This window comes from Chiloscyllium plagiosum, unplaced genomic scaffold (assembly GCF_037043375.1).
Source record: "Chiloscyllium plagiosum isolate Xiang-an unplaced genomic scaffold, Cpla_swu_hap1 HiC_scaffold_7, whole genome shotgun sequence".
NCBI lineage: Eukaryota > Metazoa > Chordata > Chondrichthyes > Orectolobiformes > Hemiscylliidae > Chiloscyllium > Chiloscyllium plagiosum.
In genome coordinates this window covers 69,684,339-69,705,842 of record NW_028270145.1, presented here as the reverse complement: position 1 = coordinate 69,705,842, position 21,504 = coordinate 69,684,339, and the positions used below count along the sequence as shown (strand labels likewise).

Here is a 21,504-nt window from a genome sequence, read left to right as displayed (position 1 = left end):
TTCCAGCAACACATTTTCAGCTAGGATTTGAAATCATCCAATCAAAGAGGAATTGGTGTCTCTTTGAAAAGCAAGGAATTCCAGCCTTTTGGGCATCAGCTGCAAATGGCTTCCTAGGTTGCAGAACAGTGCTTCCCAATCTATTTTCCCATATAACCCCAGTTTAGCAATTGAAAGATATTGCTAGTCATCTATATGAATCTATGTGAATCTGTATGCCAACAAAAACAAAAGAGCATTGGAGTAACATCATAGCATGGAGAATATAATTATTATAGTTCACATGTTATAGACCAACATTGCATTTTATATATATATGTATATATAGTGTGTGTGTGTTTCTAAAGTATTATGATAAAATGTTATCTTTTTAGCTCTGCATCATTCTATTCCTTTGTCTGAACTGCTCCAGTCTGCTATGATCTACACAACATTACAGCAGGATTCATTAAGACCATCATTGATTTTAATGGAAAATTAGTCAAATACACTTTTTAACTTTCTATTGAGGAATTCAAATGGCACAAATAATATTTATCGGTCCAGAGGCTGCAGTTTCATTGGATCCTGCCAGAAATGTGCAACACTTTTGAACAGGCATAGAATATTGCCTCTGGTGAAAGGTGGCTTACTGAAACTTTTATTTAACTGATTTTTCCTAATCAACCTGTTCAGCATAGTTATTCCATACCTATGGAGCTGCTGGGACTTGAACCAAGGTCTCTAAATTCAGGGACACTACCACTGCACCGCAAGAGGACTTTTTATTGAAACTTCTTTCCACTACTCTCAGATGATAATCAGCCTCACTGTCAAGACATACATTCACTGTAACCAGCCAATCTTCCTCAATCACACATACTATAATATGCTGCTCTCCCCACAAACCCCATATAATCAACATCCACCTCCACTTCATCTACTCACAAACTCACTGTGATCAGCTAGTTTACCCCTTCATAGTACTCAGCACCTCCACACCCCCGACCTTCCCCCCAAACCATATACACCCACTAAACCTTATGTTTTGCAGACACATAAACACATACATGATGACTAGCAAGGAGGCACATATCTCTGAATGTCTGAGCTGGGGTTCAATACTGGGCTACAGTTCTGCAAGTGACATTATTATGTGATCTTTAGAAAATAAAAGGAAACCTAAGATGGAATGAGCAGAGTATGGGAGACCTAGGTCTCAGTGTGGCACACAGGAGGGCTGAGGTCTACAGTTTGAGATTTGCTGCTCCAGAAGGCCCAGCTCCAGACTCAATCACTTTGACATGGACAGATATAACTGGGAGGTTGGCAGACTGAAAAGATCACTGGCATAATTTGCACAACATTTCTGCACTTTCTGTACTGAAAGCAATGAACCAGGGTAAAACTTGGTAAGATTGTGCATCTTGCATCATGACCTCTGCATCTGCTCCTAGGTCATTTCCAATTTAGTATCTATATTGTGTGGGCAGACATTGTGTGGACATCTTTTTCAACAGTTTCTCAACATTGCAGAATTTTGTGGTCTGACACTTAAGAGGGAGGAGACTCAGGCAGTTGTTGAGGATCCTTCACAATCACATTCCTAACTCTCAGCTTCTTCTCCTAAGAAGGTGGAACCCCTTTTGGTTCTTCATATGTCTCCATCACTTTTTCTTCCATTGTTAACTGGTGGTCGCTTTTAAATTCCTCTCTTAATAACGAAAACTGTTATACTTGAATTAGATACAAGGGGCCCATGCTGCTTGTTGCTGTGATACTCATTGCATAAAGAGCTCTATTAGGGAACAGTTTTGGTATTCATTCAGCTGTTTCATTCTTACATTGTTATTTTGACATGTTAATAAAAATTCAGTCATCAACTCTTATGGGAAATAAATCCCCTTTTTCATTCTTCTTCAATTTTCTCAGATTTTTCTAAAATATATCTCTTATGAGAGCAAAGCCTCCTGGACCTGAAATAAGCAAACTTCCAGAACCAGAAACTCACATGTCAAATTGTGGGATGAAAGTATACTGGTAACAGAACCGGATATCAATCTACAGGCCTGGACAAATGTTCCAGAGGAATGAGTTCAAATCCCACCATATCAGCAAGTGGAATAATTGCTAGCTACGCCAGTTATTCAAACCTTTGAGATACCTTACCCTTCCAAGGTAATCTGAGCTAGACCTGGGCACTCAAACGTATGAGCAACAAGCGAAGGTAGCTGTTTCACTCTGCAACTATGCCTTAGCAACCCAGGTTATATTTGGCATTAATAGGATCTTGCCGAAAGGACGTTCTACCCATCATACAAATGAGTGACACCATATAAGAATTTCAGACATTTAGGGCATTAATCTAAAAGCTTGGCAGATATTCATTCTGCTATTCTCAACAACCTTACCCAACCAGTCACTCTTGCAAAACTCATATAGTGTCCAGCATCATAAATTATTTTGCAGTTGGACAACAATTGTTGTTGAAACTTTATTGCTGGAACAGCACAGCAGGTCAGGCAGCATCCAGGGAACAGGAGATTCGATGTTTCGGGCACAGGCCCTTCTTCAGGAATGAGCAGAGAGTGTTCAGCAGGAGAAGATAAAAGGTAGGGAGGAGGGACTTGGAGGAGGGGCGTTGGAAATGTGATAGGTGGAAAGAGGTCAAGGTGAGGGTGATAGGTCGGAGTAGGATGGAGGCGGAGAGGTCAAGAAGAAGACTGCAGGTCAGGAAGGCGGTGCCGGGCTGGAGGGATTCGGCTGAGACAAGGTGGGGGGAGGGGGGATGAAGAAACTGGTGAAGTCCAAGTTCATCCCCTGTGGTTGGAGGGTTCCCAGTCGGAAGATAAGACGCTCCTCCTCCGACCGTCGCGTTGTTGTGGTTTGGCGGTGGATGAGTCCAATGACCTGCATATCCTCGGTGGAGTGGGAGGGGGAGTTGAAATGCTGTGCTACAGGGTGGTTGGGTTGGTTCGTCCGGGTGGCCCAGAGGTGCTCTCTGAATCGCTCCGCAAGTAGGCGGCCTGTCTCCCCAATATAGAGGAGGCCACACCGGCTGCAGGGAATGCAGTAGATGATGTGGGTGGAGGTGCAGGTGAATCTGTGGCGGATATGGAAGTTTCCTTTGGGGCCTTGGAGAGAAGTGAGGGGGGAGGTGTGGGCGCAAGTGTTGCACCTCCTGCGGTTGCACCTCCTCTCTCACTGCACACCCCAGGTCATCTCCTCTGCAATACCTTCCCTTGCAACCGCAGGAGGTGCAACACTTGCGCCCACACCTCCCCCCTCACTTCTCTCCAAGGCCCCAAAGGAAACTTCCATATCCGCCACAGATTCACCTGCACCTCCACCCACATCATCTACTGCATCCGCTGCAGCCGGTGTGGCCTCCTCTATATTGGGGAGACAGGCCGCCTACTTGCGGAGCGATTCAGAGAGCACCTCTGGGCCACCCGGACGAACCAACCCAACCACCCTGTAGCACAGCATTTCAACTCCCCCTCCCACTCCACCGAGGATATGCAGGTCATTGGACTCATCCACCGCCAAACCACAACAACGCGACGGTCGGAGGAGGAGCGTCTTATCTTCCGACTGGGAACCCTCCAACCACAGGGGATGAACTTGGACTTCACCAGTTTCTTCATCCCCCCTCCCCCCACCTTGTCTCAGCCGAATCCCTCCAGCCCGGCACCGCCTTCCTGACCTGCAGTCTTCTTCTTGACCTCTCCGCCTCCATCCTACTCCGACCTATCACCCTCACCTTGACCTCTTTCCACCTATCACATTTCCAACGCCCCTCCTCCAAGTCCCTCCTCCCTACCTTTTATCTTCTCCTGCTGAACACTCTCTGCTCATTCCTGAAGAAGGGCCTGTGCCCGAAACGTCGAATCTCCTGTTCCCTGGATGCTGCCTGACCTGCTGTGCTGTTCCAGCAATAAAGTTTCAACTTTGATCTCCAGCATCTGCAGACCTCACTTTCTCCTCAACAATTGTTGGACAACAGGGTAATCAGCAGTCTGTGGAAATTTGTAGTGACAAACAATTTAGGATTGATATTCTTGCATGTACTAGAAGCTACATTTTTGAATTCACATTAGTCATATTCTTTGCAGACAAAAAAGAATACTTATGCCCACTGTGCTTGTTTCAACTCAACAAAATAAAGTAGAAATCAATGGGAAGATCACAATAGAGTCATCTGCCGAAAGCATCGACAAATCAATAGAAGATCCATCATGTGTTACCTAAAAACAATTGGAAATCTCAGGATTTTCTTAGTTCTGACATGGTTAAAGTTAATTGCCAATTGATATAATAGAATTCTGAGGAACTGAACCCCATGTTTACTGATACCAAATAGCTTTCAAAGCTCGACATAAAGCAGGGGTACTGTTCTTAGTTTATCCATAGTGTCTCAGCTGTTTGCAACATCTAGAACAACTGAGATATTCCGAAGTCTTCTCGTTTGTCAGTTAAGATGTAATCTCATAATAGATAGATATATTAACAGAAATTTTCCCAGTCTGTATCTGTACAGCCAATGAAATTGCATTGATAGGTTGGAGCAAGGCAGAACATAACTAAAAATTGAATTTGCTAATGCAATTTCCTTTATGTGAGTGCCTCATATTTAATATGAGGCCGGTGTGCAACCGGCCCTAATAGTGTAATTCTCAGATAAAATTGAAACTAAGTCAAAAATCACACAACACCAGGTTATAGTTTAACAGGTTTAATTGGAAGTACACTAGCTTTCAGAGCGCCGCTCCTTCATCAGGTGATTGTGGAGGACACAATTGTAAGGTACAGAATTTATAGCAAAAATTTACAGTGTGATGTAAGTGAAATTATACATTGAAAAATACTTTGATTGTCTGTTGAGTCTTTCATCTGTTCGAATACCATGATAGTTCCACTTCTTTCATGTGTAAATCACAAAACCTTCTTTTAAAAGTTGCATTCTCAGATTAAATGTAACAATTGGTATTAGCTAGACAATATGATGAAGGTTCTGGATTAGTGGTGCTGGAAGAGCACAGCAGTTCAGGCTGTTTGGAGGTGGTGTAAATGTCGGTGGATGATTTGGTTTATGCGAAGGTTGGTAGGGTGGAAGGTGAGCACCGGGGCGTTCTGTCCTTGTTTTCTGTCATAAAGAAGGAGGCCAGCTGGTGTGTTCTGTGGTGGAACTGGTCCTCCTAGATCCACAAGCCTGACCACCCTGGCCAACCCATTGTCTCAGCATGCTCCTGCCCCACTGTACTCATCTCTACCTACCTCGACACTGTCCTATCCCCCCCGAGTCCAGGAACTCCCCAGATAGGTTCGAGACACCACCCACGTCCTCCACCTCCTCCAAGACTTCCATTTCACCGGCCCCTAACGCCTCATCTTCACCAGGGATATCCAATCCCTCTACACCTCCGTCCGCCATGACCAGGGCCTCCAAGCCCTCCGTTTTTTCCTCTCCAGACGTCCCCAACAATACCCTTCCACCGACACTCTCATTCGTTTGGCCGAATTGGTCCTCACCCTTAACAATTTCTCCTTTGAATCCTCCCACTTCCTCCAGACCAAAGGGGTAGCCATGGGCACACGTATGGGCCCCAGCTATGCCTGTCTCTTTGTTGGCTACGTAGAGCAGATGATCTTCCATAATTACGCCGGCACCACTCCCCACCTCTTCCTCCGCTACATTGATGACTGCATTGGCGCTACCTCGTGCTCCCGCGAGGAGGTTGACCAATTCATCAACTTCACCAATTCATCAACTTCACCAACACATTCCACCCTGACCTTAAATTTACCTGGACTATCTCTGACACCTCCCTCCCCTTCCTGGACCTCTCCATCTCCATTAATGACGACCGACTTGACACTGACATCTTTTACAAACCCACCGACTCCCACAGCTACCTGGATTACACCTCTTCCCACCCTACATCTTGCAAAAATGCCATCCTGTATTCCCAATTCCTCTGCCTCCGCCGTATCTGCTCCCAGGAGGACCAGTTCCACCACAGAACACACCAGATGGCCTCCTTCTTGAGAGACCGCAATTTCCCTTCCTACATGGTTAAAGATGCCCTCCAACGCATCTCGTCCACATCCCGCACCTCCGCCCTCAGACCCCACCCCTCCAACCGTAACAAGGACAGAATGCCCCTGGTGCTCACCTTCCACCCTACCAACCTTCACATAAACCAAATCATCCGCCGACATTTCCACCTTCTCCAAACAGACCCCACCACCAGGGATATATTTCCCTCCCCACCTTCCGCAAAGTCCGTTCCCTCCGTGACTACCTGGTCAGGTCCACGTCCCCACTACAACCCACCCTCCCATCCAGGCACTTTCCCCTGCCACCGCAGGAACTGTAAAACCTGCGCCCACACCTCCTCCCTCACCTCTATCCAAGGCCCTAAAGGAGCCTTCCACATCCATCAAAGTTTTACTTGCACATCCACTAATATCATTTATTGTATCCATTGCTCCCAATGCGGTCTCCTCTACATTGGGGAGACTGGGCACCTCCTAGCAGAGCGCTTTAGGGAACATCGCCGGGACACCCGCACCAATCAACCACACCGCACCGTGGCCCAACATTTCAACTCCCCGTCCCACTCTGCCGTGGACATGGAGGTCCTGGGTCTCCTTCACCGCTGCTCCCTCACCACCAGACGCCTGGAGGAAGAATGCCTCATCTTCCGCCTCAGAACACTTCAACCCCAGGGCATCAATGTGGACTTCAACAGTTTCCTCATTTCTCCTTCCCCCACCTCACCCTAGTTCCAAACTTCTAGCTCAGCCCATGACTTGTCCGGACTTGTCCTACCTGCCTATCTTCTTTTCCACCTATCCACTCCACCCTCCTCCCTGACAAATCACCTTCATCCCCTCCCCCACTCACCTATTGTACTCCATGCTACTTTCTCCCCACCCCCACCCTTCTCTAGCTTATCTCTCCACACTTCAGGCTCACTGCCTTTATTCCTGATGAAGGGTTTTTGCCCGAAACGTCGATTTCGCTGCTCCTTGGATGCTGCCTGAACTGCTGTGCTCTTCCAGCACCACTAATCCAGAATCTTGTTTCCAGCATCTGCAGTCATTGTTTTTACCTAATATGTTGAAGGTGTTAGCCCCATGTGTTCTCTGTCTATGCCATGATGTTTAGATTGATTCTAATCTAAAAAGTGAGTTAACAGAGTTTTACATGAACTCATGCAGTTTTTGAGCAAAGTACAATGTACCTCTGCAAGTACAAATTCACCCCACAAAACATATGTATGCATGTGGGTCTTTGTGTGTGTTTGCGTGTGTGTCTGTCTGTCTGGGTTGGGAATGGTGAGTGTGAGAGAGAATGAATATGTGTGTGTAGTGGGTGTAGAGTGTCTTAAGTCTGTGAGGGGGTGCATGTGAGAGTGTGGGAGTGTGTGCGTGTGTCTGGGGTGGGAGCTTGTGAGTGTCTGTGAGAGAGTGTATATGTGTGTGCATGAGTGTAGAGTGGTCTAAGTCTCTGAGAGGATGCATATGAGAGTGTGGGAATGTGTGTGTCTGTAAGGGTGTGTGTGTGAGTGTCTGTGTATATGTGTGTCTGTGTGCATGTGTGTATACAGGAGTGTGTGTGTGTATAGTGCAATGGTGGTCACCTGTAATGTGACATGCACCCAAGGTCCCGGTCGAGGCGCTCCCTATGGGTATGGAACTTAGCTATCGGCCTCTGCTCGGCCACTTTTCGCTGCTGCCTGTCCTGAAGTCCACCTTGGAGGATGGTCACCTGAAGGTCCATAAGTTCCATACCCATAGGGAGGGCCTGAACCAGAACCTTTGGTTCATGCTACACCACAGATGACCACCATTGCACTATACACACATACAGACACACATATGCACACATATATTTTGTGGGGTGAATTTGTACTTGCAGAGTTACATTATACTTTGCTCAAAAATTGCATGAATTCATGTAAAACTCTGTTATCTCACTTTTTAGATTAGAATCAATCTAAACATCATGGCATAGACAGAGAACACACGGGGCTAACTCCTTCAACATGTTGTCTAGCTAACACTAATTGTTAGTTAACCTGAGAATGCAACTTTTAAAAAAAGGTTTTGTGATTTACACATGAAAGAAGTGAAACTATCATGGTATTTGAACAGATGAAAGACTCATCAGACAATCAAAGTATTTTTCAATGTATAATTTCAGTTACATCACACTATACGTTTTTGCTCTAAATTCTGTGCCTTACAGTTGTGTCCTCCACAACCACTTGATGAAGGGGCAGCACTCCGAAATCTAGTGCTTCCAATTAAACCCGTTGGACTATAACCTGGTGTTGTGTGATTTTTAACTTTGTATACCCCAATTCAACACCAGCATCTCCAAATCATGGAAACGAAGTCAGCTATACAATGCAATTGGTCTGACATTTCTGTCATATCATGGAGAAGGGCAAAGACAAGATTTGATGGGAAATGCATGGATATCATCTGAACAGAAGAATAATGCGTTTACAAAAGTTCTTGATTATCAGTGAACTAGAAAAGTCATGAAAATGATCACAATACCGAGCAGAGGTTTAGGATCACAACATCTGGTAGAATAAGTAGACTTCTTTGAGGCAGTTTGGTGTACTTGTAAATTGTATTTTGTTTTAATCCTCTATTTTATTCCTCTTTAATTAATCCAAACCATAACAACAATATTCTTTGTATATATTTTCTGATGAATGAGATATGTTCTTATCTCTGCAAAAGAAGGGGCACATTGTGGGATCACTTTAATAGACTAAGTGAATAGTCACTTTTAGTGCAGTGATGTGATTACTCTATTGGCCACGTACTACAGGAACAAATAATGTAAATATATAACCTCTGCTTCATCTTTCTATTATGATGTCAGCCAAGGGACCTGTGCATGCAGGTCATCGAAATAAAGACAAGTCTGTGAGCAAATGATTTGTGCAGAATACTCGCTTGATATTATAACAATTCCCACAATTCATGCCACACCACTTCCTGTTTATTCTAATCAATTTTGCAAACATCCAATCATGGAAAGTACCATTAAAAAGCAGTTAGCAACCAAATCAAAGTGTATAATGGTTCCATTAAATAGTACTCATGGCATTGTTTAAGTATGTATGTCAGCTGAAGTGTTGAGCTCCAAAACAGCAGTATTAACACACATGATGATTGATATTACAATATGCCTACTCTGTGTACTTTCAACAGATGTTCTCACTGAATGGGACTGGGTATGACTTGCATGAACAATGTGTGGGTAACATTTCCAAGGCAAATGGAACTTATTGTGGGGAAAAAGAAAGAGCTGAATTTGGCAGTTTGTTATGTCACAAGGCATATTCCATGACCAGTATTGTGTCCATGTATGATACAGATATAACAAAAGGCTGAAATTCAATTTTAAAAAATCAACGTTGCCTATTTATTGATATTTGCTTTGAAATAATCAGATGGCAAAAGATTCTTGTTTTTAACAATACAACCATAAGTAGGAAACACTAATTACAGAAAGTCTTTTTACTCCACAGTATTTATAAACTGATTCAGAAATACAAAAAGACAACAAAAACCAGAATGCAGACAAATTAAGATAGGAAAGTGAAAGTTTTAAATAAAAACTATCACCAGTTTTGAAATGTAATATGTGACAATCTAAACTGTGTACAGCAACTAATTTTAACCAAGTTACATGCATTGGACAAACACATCAGCAAGTTTTGCAGGTTCATAGAAATATACAACAGCTAATCTAGTATTATTTCTTGCCTTTAAAATGTCTTTACAGATACAGTGATTTACTACGTACAGACCACTTTTTAGTTTAAGCCATTCAAAAAAGACTGACTCTTCCCAAAAGCTCAAGACAATGAACACCAAATTAATTTGTACTTAAAGTATCGACTATCAAGGGCCTGCAAATTCTGACATTTGAAGAACCAACTCCTTGAGGGAATAGTCTAAAATGAATGATTGTGTTCTACATCATTAACACAGAGTGGAGGTGTTGCGGTAGAAAATTACATAAAATTATGTATATGCAAATTTATATTCACAGATACTCGTAATTTATAAAGGAAATAACACTGTTGTAAAAACAATGAAACACTATTATGGAAATGTATATAAATTGCTGTGGGTTATAAAGCATATAAAAGTAATACATCCAAATAATTATACAGGGCGACCGCCATATCCGCGGGTCTGGTTACCGTGGTTTCAGTTACAGAGGGTTATCGCAGCCCGAACATATTACATGGAACATCCAGAACCAGGGACCAATGGGCTGCTGGGGAGGTAAATTTCCCATTTAAATGAATGGGCTTGCTACTGTCTGCGATTTTGGGCATTCGCGATAGGTCATGGAACATATCTCCTCACGGGTATAGCGGGACTACTGTACATTAGAACTTACTGTACATAATGCAGATTGGCATGTCAAATAATACACATATACTTCAGAAGTCGCTGAAAGCAAAGCTAGCATCATATGACACAATTAATAACGGAGAGCTGCTCGAGCTTTGTCAAGAATCTCTTTTCTCATTTTTGGATAATTGGGATGGGCGCTTAGTACCTACCAAAACAAAATAATATATTTCATTTGTTTGAAATTATAAATGTTTATTCAAAATTAAAAATATTGAATCGCCTTAGTTGTTGTGACTAGGCAACAACTTTAAAGGAAAAGTGAACAGCTACACCTAACTTGCAACAATTTCAATATACAACAGTAATACAATTCATTTGCTTCCAGTATTTCTAATAAACTAATAAATTATTCAGATTAATAAAATTAAAATATTGTGGATGCTGGAAATCTGAAACAAACAGAGTGCTGGAGAAATTCAGCAGGTCTTACAGCATCTGTGGAGAGAAAATGTTAACAGTACAAGTCTGGTATAATTTCTTCATCAATGTACCACTTTTTTTATTCCCAAATCAATTAATTATTTTATAAATGTTATTACATTTCTTTCCTGATTCTTTTCTTTCATTAACTTTTGCCATTGTAATATTTTTAAGCCCCATATTTGCAACCTCTGTCAACAGAAATGTCACTTCAATGTGATTTACTGATTTTTAAAATTCCCAGCATTGCTCTGAGGAGCCTTTGCTTTATCCCAGTCTTTGACAGATGCTATTCATTATCACTGCCCTGTTCTTCAGACCTCATCATTTTCTCAGACAATAGTGCAAATCAATTTTATGGAATGTTATTTATCGATAATAATCCTGTACCATTTTAATCTGAAATCTTAAATTAAGAGTGAGAATGAGTCTGCAATATTTGCAATTTTCTAAAGCTGAGAATCACAACTGAATTTTAATTCTTGTTTACAATTCAAATTTCTTTATTTCTTAGTGAGGGAATTAATGCTAACCCACAAGAATTTAAAAAGGTGCCTGCAGAATTCTTAACCCATGGTTAAAAACAATAATTGGCAACTGCCGAAATTCAAGTCCTTCAAGATCTCTAAGAGTGATATAGAACTTTATACTGTATTTAGTTTACTTCAACAGAACCTTAAATCCTACTCAAAACTCAAATGATCTGCTATTTGGAAAGGACACATTTACATACACATGATATACTGTATTACAGCAATAAAAATTACCCTTTGACGTTTATTGCTGATATTTAGTGTGCCTTTTAGCTGGTTTAAAATTGTAGTCTGAAAAAAAAAACTCATTTAACAAATACTTGCAACGTAATTCTTAAGTCATATATCTTTTCCAGAAAGTTGTCCAAGGAGACTTATGAAATAAAGATTTGTAAAATTATTTTTTTTCCAGTAACAATAGCACCCAATGATATGATGTTATGTTTAAGCATACTAAGCAACTGGACATGGCAAAGCAGTCAAGGGGTCAAGACCAAGGGACCATGGATACAACATAGGAACAGGCCACTAATGCCTTCAAGCCTGTTCCGTCACTCAACGAGATCAAGCTGATCTGTGGCTGAACTCTATTTAACTGCTTTTGGCTCATATCCCTTAATACTTTGCTTAACAAAAATGTATATATCTCAGATTTAAAAGTAACAACAAATCCACCGTCCACTGCCCTTTTTGAAAGAGAGTTCAAAACATCTGCTGCCTTTGTGTGTTGAAGTGCTTCCTCACATCTCTCCTGAACAATCTGGTCCTAAATTCTCAGAGCATGCCCCAGAGTGCAAGAATCCCCAACTAGTGGGAATAATTTATCCGTAACTACCTTGTCTTTTCCTGTTAATATCTTGAAAATAGGCTAGAGAAAATGGGCCTAATATACATAATCACACCTCATATCTTAAACCTTGAAGTCTCAGTATTAATCTTGTAAAGCTATGCTGTACTCCCTCCAAGGCCAATACCCTTCCTCAGGTGTGGTGCCCAGATCTGCTCACAGTAGTCCAAGTGGAGGTTAACCAGGGTTGTGTAAAACTGGAGCATAATTTTTGCATATTTAGTCCTTAAGATATAAAGGCCAGCATTGTATTAGTTTTTTTGATTTTTTTCTGCACCTATTTGTGACATTTTAATGATCCGTGCATCTGAATCCAAAAGTCTCTTTGGACATCTACTACATGCTTAAAATCATAGAATCCCTAGTGTGGCAACGGGCCAATTGGCCCAACAAGTCCACACTGACCCTCCGAAGAGAATCCCACCCAGACCTATTCCCGTACCCTATTACTTCACATTTCCCCAAACTAATGCACCTAACCTACACATCCTTCAACACTACGGGCAATTCAGCATGACCAATTCACTTAACCTCCACATCTTTGGACTGTGGGAGGAAACCGGAGCACCTGGAGGAAACCCATGTAGACATGTGGAGAATGTGCAAACTCACATAGACAGTCACCCAAGGCTGGAATCGAACCCAAGTCTCTGGCGCTGTGAGGCAGCAGTACCGACCACTGGGCCACCGTCTTGCCCTCTGTAACTGTATACCATTTAGAAAGTACCCAGATCTATCCTTTTTGGTCCAAAAGGATTACCTCATAATTATTTACACTGAACTCCATCTGATACATTTTTGCCCATTCACTTAGTCCATCAACATCCCTTTATAATTTTACACTACTTACATGGTCTATAATGCCGCCTAATTTTGTCTTATCAGCAAATGTGAATATGTGACTTTCTATGAAATTATCCAAGTTGTTAATAAATAATGTGAATAATTAAGGCGCTAACACACATCTTTGTCAGCCAACACTGGTCACATCCTGTTAATTTGAGTATCAACCCATAATTCTGCTTTCTGTTACCTGTCACTCAACCAATTACCTAGGCCAAATGACTGAATGTAACAGCTTTAGAAACACGGAGGATAATATTACCAACAGTTATGAGACTATGTAATATACTTCCAGGATTAGTGTTTGAAGTAAAAACAATGCTAACATCCAAAATTAAATGGCATAGATGGGTGAAGGAAAATGGGAATGGTTAATGCTGTTAGAACTGTTGTTTGGTTGTTGGTAAATGTAAAATTCACTAGTAAAATTCACTAAGTGACATACTTAAGCGTTGCTTGTGCAATACAGTATTTTTTTAAATCAGATATTAAAGTGAAAACAAAGAACAATATTATCACAGTGGATTTGTTACTTAAATTTTTGCTTTTGGAAAGGGAAACAATATTACTCTTACGTGAAAGACTCCACTAGCTCACATAAAGGCTGACTGATAAAATAGCACAAACAATACCTAATACAATGTATAAAAGATCTAATAGTGTACATCCACCAGTTCCTTCTATCAACAACGTGTGACCTCCTCTAAGAATTCCAAGAGAATGGTTAAACCTGATTTCCCCCTCATAAAACCATGCTGACTCTGCTCAAGACTTTGACCATGTCCTAGTGCCCTGCTGTATCATTTTAAGTAATAGTTTCTAATATATTCCCTGTGATAGATGTTAAGCTACTTAGCCTGCAGTTTTCTGCTTTCTGCATCACCTTCTTTTTCAATAAAGTAGCCCCATTCAATATTTTATAAACTAACGGAACCATTCCGGAATCAAGGGAGTCTCAGGAAACTAAAACCAATGCATTAACTAGCCCATTAGCCACTTCTGTTCAGACCCTCAGATGAAATCCATCACAACCCAGACACTTGTCAGCCTGGGTTTACTCAGTACAAACCTCTCTAGTGATTGTGATTTTTCTGAGTTCCTCACTCCCTTCCATCTCCTGATTGATTGCTGCTTCTGGGATGTTACTGTAATTCTATAGTGAAAACTGATGCAAAATACTTGTTCAATTCACCTGCATTTCCTTAATTTCATTTATTAATTCACCAATTTGATTTTATGCAGGTTCATTTAGTTAATTCTTCTTTAACCTTTGTTAGAAGCTCATATTTCTGGTTAGTTTTCTCTCATGATCGAGTTTTCCTTTTTATTTCGTAACTCTTTGCTTATTTAAAAATACCGGTCATGCTTAGTTTGGTAACAATAAGAACTTTCCTCTTACCATTTGTTTCTATAAATGGACCTTTCCTGTTTGTCCAATTAAGTCTGATTGTAAAAAAACTTATACCTTAATCTACTTCACTTTCAGAATAGCCAAAGCAATTAAGATACACATTTGTAAATGATCATGTTGCATTCGTCGAAAATCTTAATACTTTTTACAAAATGAATGACTTCATTGTTTCCAAATGAAATTGTTTATCTTTATTCTGTACTGCCACAAAGTAGAACAATATGTTATATGCTACTTAGTGTTGTTTAAAAAGAAAACACTGCAGATGCTGGAAATCTGAAACACATAGAATGCTACAGAAACTCAGCAGGTCTGGCAGCATCTATAGAGAGAGAAACAGAGTTAATGTTAAAGTACAGTGTGACTTTTCAACAGAACTAATACTATTTAAATCTGATACAAAAACAAAAATTGCTAGAGAAATTCAGACAGAAATGTTGGCCAGGGAACAACATTCATAAAAATGACCCTGGGCTTCCAGTTGCTTGCCACTTCAACAAACCAGTGGTAAATGTAAAATTCACTAGTTCAGCTAAGTGGCATGCTTAAGTGTTCCCTGATTTCTGCCTCATGTCTGCCAAGTGCACCACTGAAACTCAGCATAAGCTGGAAAAACAGCACTTCATCTTCCACTTGGGTACCTGGAACCTTCAGGATTGAATGTCGAGTTCAATAAATTTTAAGGCCTGAATACCCACTCCTACACTCATCAATTTTCCTGCTCCTCAGATGCTGCCTGACCTGCTGTGTTTTTCCAGAACCACTCTAATCTTGACTGCTTTCAGCACAGCCAGCCCATTTTGACCTACTTACAGTCCCCATTAACAGCTTTTCTCCTTTGTCTTACTAGCTGTATTCTTCTCTCTCTGGGCTCTGTCTCCACCTTTCCACTTACTCCTTTCCCCCTCCCCCCAGTCTTTAGCATATATACCACTCATTCCTAGCCATCAATTCTGAAGAACAGTCATTGGATTCAAAATTAACTTTGCTTTCTCACCACAGTTGCTGCCACACCTGCTGAGTTTCTCCAGCAATTTCTGTTATCGTTTCAGATCATCAGCATCTGCAGTTCTACTTAATGCAGTATTGCAATTAATGTAATTTAGCAGTTTATATATCTGAGATTTGTTAATGATACTGTCAGAATAAGTATAATCAGTTATTTACAATAACAGATATATAGTATAAAGTAATGATAAAGAACAGTAACTATTTTTACATCTGAATTATTGTTGTGGTTCTGTTCGCCGAGCTGGAAATTTTTGTAGCAAATGTTTCGTCCCCTGTCCAGGTGACATCCTCAGTGCTTGGGAGCCTCCTGTGAAGCGCTTCTGCGGTGTTTCCTCCGGCATTTATAGTGGCCTGTCCCTGCCGCTTCCGGTTGTCAGTTTCAGCTGTCCGCTGTAGTGGCCGGTATATTGGGTCCAGGTTGATGTGTTTGTTGATGGAGTTTGTGGATGAGTGCCATGCCTCTAGGAATTCCCTGGCTGTTCTTTGTTTGGCTTGCCCTATAATGGTAGTGTTGTCCCAGTCAAATTCACGTTGCTTGTCGTTTGCGTGTGTGGCTACTAAGGATAGCTGGTTGTGGCGTTTCGTGGCTAGTTGATGTTCATGGATGCGGATCGTTAGCTGTCTTCCTGTTTGTCCTATATAGTGTTTTGTGCAGCCCTTGCATGGGATTTTGTACACTACATTAGTTTTGCTCATGCTGGGTATCGGGTCCTTCGTTCTGGTGAGTTGTTGTCTGAGGGTGGCTGTTGGTTTGTGTGCTGTTATAAGTCCTAGTGGTCGCAGTAGTCTGGCTGTCAGTTCTGAAATGCTCCTGATGTATGGTAGTGTGGTTAGTCCTTTGGGTTGCGGCATGTCCTCGTTCCGTTGCCTTTCTCTTAGGCATCTGTTGATGAAATTGCGCGGGCATCTGTTTTTGGCGAATACCTTGTACAGGTGTTCCTCTTCCTCTTTTTGCAGTTCTGGTGTGCTGCAGTGTGTTGTGGCCCTTTTGAATAGTGTCTTGATGCAACCTCGTTTGTGTGTGTTGGGGTGGTTGCTTTCATAGTTCAGGACTTGGTCTGTGTGTGTGGCTTTCCTGTATACCTTTGTGGTGAATTCTCCGTTCGGTGTTCTCTGTACCATCACGTCTAGGAATGGGAGTTGGTTATCCTTTTTTTCTCTCGTGAATCGGATTCCTGTTAGTGTGGCGTTGATGATCCGGTGTGTTTTCTCTATTTCTGTGTTTTTAATGATTACAAAGGTGTCATCAACATATCTGACCCAGAGTTTGGGTTGAATTTGTGGTAAGACTGTTTGTTCTAACCTTTGCATTACTGCTTCTGCTATGAGTCCAGAGAATTCACCACAAAGGTATACAGGAAAGCCACACACACAGACCAAGTCCTGAACTATGAAAGCAACCACCCCAACACACACAAACGAGGTTGCATCAAGACACTATTCAAAAGGGCCACAACACACTGCAACACACCAGAACTGCAAAAAGAGGAAGAGGAACACCTGTACAAGGTATTCGCCAAAAGCGGATACCCCCGCAATTTCATCAACAGATGCCTAAGAGAAAGGCATCGGAACGAGGACATGCCGCAACCCAAAGGACTAGCCACACTACCATACATCAGGAGCATTTCAGAACTGACAGCCAGACTACTGCGACCACTAGGACTTATAACAGCACACAAACCAACAGCCACCCTCAGACAACAACTCACCAGAACGAAGGACCCGATACCCAGCATGAGCAAAACTAATGTAGTGTACAAAATCCCATGCAAGGACTGCACAAAACACTATATAGGACAAACAGGAAGACAGCTAACGATCCGCATCCATGAACATCAACTAGCCACGAAACGCCACGACCAGCTATCCTTAGTAGCCACACACGCAGACGACAAGCAACATGAATTCGACTGGGACAACACTACCATTATAGGGCAAGCCAAACAAAGAACAGCCAGGGAATTCCTAGAAGCATGGCATTCATCCACAAACTCCATCAACAAACACATCGACCTGGACCCAATATACCGGCCACTACAGCGGACAGCTGAAACTGACAACCGGAAGCTGCAGGGACAGGCCACTATAAATGCCGGAGGAAACACCGCAGAAGCGCTTCACAGGAGGCTCCCAAGCACTGAGGATGTCACCTAGACAGGGGATGAAACATTTGCAACAAAAATTTCCAGCTCGGCGAACAGAACCACAACAACGAGCACCCGAGCTACAAATCTTCACCCAAACTTTGAACATCTGAATTATATTTATACAATATAGAATGTATAAAGGAAGTTGTAGTGAACTTCGGATTTCTAGACTGATTCACTGTGCAGGGGAGGGAAAATACTAGTCCTCCTCCGTGGCCTATGTAGTAAGTCAAAGTGCTAAACATTCAAGATAAATGAGTATGAAATCATAGCAAGGATAGCAAATTGAATTAAAATTGGTTATGGAAGGAAACAGGAAGTAACAGAAAGAATTTAAAGATAGTTTCTCAAGGTGGTTGCAAATGAGTAGTGGTATCCCACAGTATACATTTCATTCTCTATAGTTCAAAGACTTAAAAGTATAACTGGAAGGAGTGGTTTCTAAATTTGCAGTTAATACTACAGTAGGAGGTGTTGTAAATCACTGAGGACCAAAGAAAGCTGGAAAAAGCCATTGCTAAGATGATAGAATGAATAAAATGTAACACATGGAATTCAATATTGGCATTTACCAGTTCTGATGACAAGTCATTAACATGAAACATTAACTTTGTTTTTTCTTTGAATTAAAAATTGGTTTTAGTCCAACAGGTATTTGAAAGAACAAACTTTCGGAGTACTGCTGCTTCTCCACAGACACTGCCTTACTTGCAGGCTATTGCTAGCATTTGTTTTTATTTCAGATTTATTCCAGCAACTGCAGTGCTTTTTTTCTCAGGAGAATGAAGGGTGATTTACGGGGTGCTTATGATGGGACAGGACAGGGTTGGTAGGAACAGATCATTTCCAGTGATTGAGGCTTCCAGGAGGACATAGATTGGACAAAGGAGGACAGATAACTGAGATTAATGGAGATAAACATGAAAAAAAATACAAACACACAAGAGAGACATAGAGAGAGAAGTGATAATTGGGATCCACCACTAAAACTGTTGATTGAAGCAGGTGAGAGAATATGGCGCGGCAGGAGTAGATGAGCCACTGATTGTGTAGAGGATACAGATTAATGAATATGCCTCGATTGTTATTAATCTTATATTCTGAAAGCACGATGAAAGATTGAATTTAAACATATTACCTTATGACAAATGTCAATAGCATCAACATATCGTTTTGCCTTCAAATAGTTAAAAGCCAGCTTGTACCCTGTAAAATGGAAAGTAATGTCAATTTTTCTGGAGCAGTATTGCAAATGCATTTAAAATCTATTGTAATAGCTGATCATGACATTTCTAGTAATTTTGATATTACCTATTGTTGGATTTGTCTGGTTACAATACTTCCAAGCCAGTTCATAATTAGTAGCTGCATCCTTATAAGATTGTTCTTTCTCCATAATGTATCCCATGTATTCATAAGCCTTGCAACAGGACTAAGAAAATAAAGATTTGTTAATAGATTCAGAGACAAAGAAGAACCAGGAGCAAAGAACACAAATTTCTACAAACATATTGGAACAAAGTATGTCTCATGTGACGTACCACACAACCTTTGCGCTCAAGCTCATCAGGTTGGGATAGCCTCTTGTTTGAGTGACAATGACAAGCATTATTTAAACATTCCAGACTACTGCTTTGGAGATTGAAATCTTACATCAGACCTTGTCTCTGTCATACACCTGAAGATAAAAGTTTTTCAACAATGTCCTAAGTTCACTCTTCTTAATGAGAGTTTTATTTCAGTTAACCACACTAGATAAAAATCTTGCAACACAGATGACTAGCCCCCATATTTATATAACCAATTGTCACTCAATTAATCCTTAATTAATATATCACCTGTTCCCCATTCTATTTAGACTTAGTCATCTCTTCAAACCTTATGAGATGGTAACAAATTCTACTCTTTTTCAAAATAAATCTGTACAGATACACCAGAATCAAAATATACAAAAGCATAACATGTTACATGCTCTTTATTTTTCTTTCCATATTAAAGTTCCAAGTGTCTTTGCTCCATGCAGTCTAACAGTTTCTTATAGCTTGCTCCTTTCTTCGTAAAATAATCAGATAGCTGACTGCTGCTATCCACTAATTCCATTTTAGAATTTGTTTTCCGGTATCTCTTTTAAACTGTAATATCAACTCCCACTCTTTCATTAGTCACATATTTCACGGAGTATACGTTATCTCATATTAACTTATTATCAATGGAGCACTTAACAGGTATTGCTCCTGAACTGCTTTCCTAAATTTCTTCAAATATTTTTGCTAAGCAAAATGCCCCTGCCGCTTGACCAAGAGTTAGCATTTCTGCTGCTAAGATACTTTTTTTTGACTCCTGGTCCTTTTAACCTCCCAAGCAAATGGGCTACATTCATCTCCCTTTCCCACAAGAAAAAAACCAAAAACTTTCTTGCACTTGATAACCCAGAGATTTGTATAAGATACCATCACCAAAAATGTGTTTCATATTCCTAATACATCCCAATAATGTAAATTCAAACCACAATTCTCCATCTTTTTTTTCAATGTTTTGTTCACCCAAATAATAGGAGATAGAGAAGACTGCAAATGCTGGAGAGTCAGTTGATAAAGTGTGGTGCTGGAAGAAGCAGGAGGGTCGACATTTTGACCAGGAAGAACATTTCAGTCCTGACGACAGATCCTGCCTAAAATTTTGACTCTCCTGCTCCTCGAATGCTGCCTGACCTGCTGTGCTTTCTTCAGTGCCACACTTTATTGACTCTCACCCAAATAATATCTTCCATCTTGGGAGTTTTTCGCAGTTGCACTCAAATCTAATACTTCAAAGCTGACATCCAGCCTTGTTTTGGTGCTTAGCCAATTCAGCCGTCCAATTAGATATTGCAATTCCTTTATTTCAGTTTAGGAAGGCATCTGTTTTGTGAGGTCCTATTATGACCAATAGTAATGCAGCTACATTTTCCAAATAAGATGGCTGATGCAAAACATATGGTCCATTTTGCCTAATTTCCAGTCCGATGTACTTAAAAACCAGAGGCCTGGATTCTACTTTAAGTTCATTTATTTCTTTGTTACTATCCCACAAGAAATCATAAAGTTGCGCGAAAGCTGTCCCTCATGATGCCAGTAAAATATGGCAGGATCTGCTTCTAACTGAAGGCAAATTCTTCATTCTTTAAGCACCTCTCTTTTTCAACAATCCATATCTTCTTGCTTGAAACTGGCCTCTGAAACTTCAGACTCACTAAATCTCTTGAGACTTTGTCTTCATTGAAATCCTTCCTGCCCACATTGTAGCCCATTCCCAAGCAGGAGGTTGATCACTTATTATTTAATAGAACCTTATGATTCCTACCATAAACTAAATGATGTCGGCTATTCTACAATGAAATCTTAGCACGGGCCATCTATACTAAGCAGTCAATGATATACAATTTGGGTGATCTGCTAAAATATTACGAATCATTACATTTATTACCACATGGTTCCCTTCCCATCGTTCATATTTGCACATATATCTCTAAATTAACTGTTCACAATTTTCACATTGCTTGAGATAAACTTCGCTGGTGGTCCAAGTCCAATCCCTATTCACCCTGCCATTATTTTATCCACACATATTTTCTTATGTTTACTATGCATTATTGTTGACTGAAAAAAAACTTGGTTGCCAAATCTACAAACTGCAAAATGAACCTCAAATCTGGAGTCACTAGCTTGTTGAAATCTCTTGTTATGGTTAGATTTACTATTGGCTGTGATGGTGTCCTTTAGTATTTCTTACAAATCTCATATCTATCACATATCTCTTGTATGAGCTTCCCACACTCCACATCCCATATTCCTGCTTCCTTTGTGAAGT

The 21,504-nt window shown here is 40.9% G+C and overlaps 1 protein-coding gene across 2 annotated transcripts in view; it reads right to left on the bottom strand.

Moving 5' to 3' along the window:
• Positions 1–9,404: 9,404 nt before the first annotated feature.
• The window catches only part of ttc21b (tetratricopeptide repeat domain 21B), a 110,852-nt gene continuing 98,752 nt past the window's right edge, over positions 9,405–21,504 (bottom strand). For both annotated transcript variants that reach the window (XM_043693904.2, XM_087989109.1), the window contains 3 exons: positions 18,967–19,087; positions 18,794–18,861; positions 9,405–10,585 (listed from right to left, as the gene is read on the bottom strand). In XM_043693904.2, the coding sequence (XP_043549839.1) occupies positions 10,508–10,585; positions 18,794–18,861; positions 18,967–19,087 (267 nt within the window). In that variant the 3' untranslated portion in view covers positions 9,405–10,507. The remainder of the gene's footprint in view (positions 10,586–18,793; positions 18,862–18,966; positions 19,088–21,504) is intronic.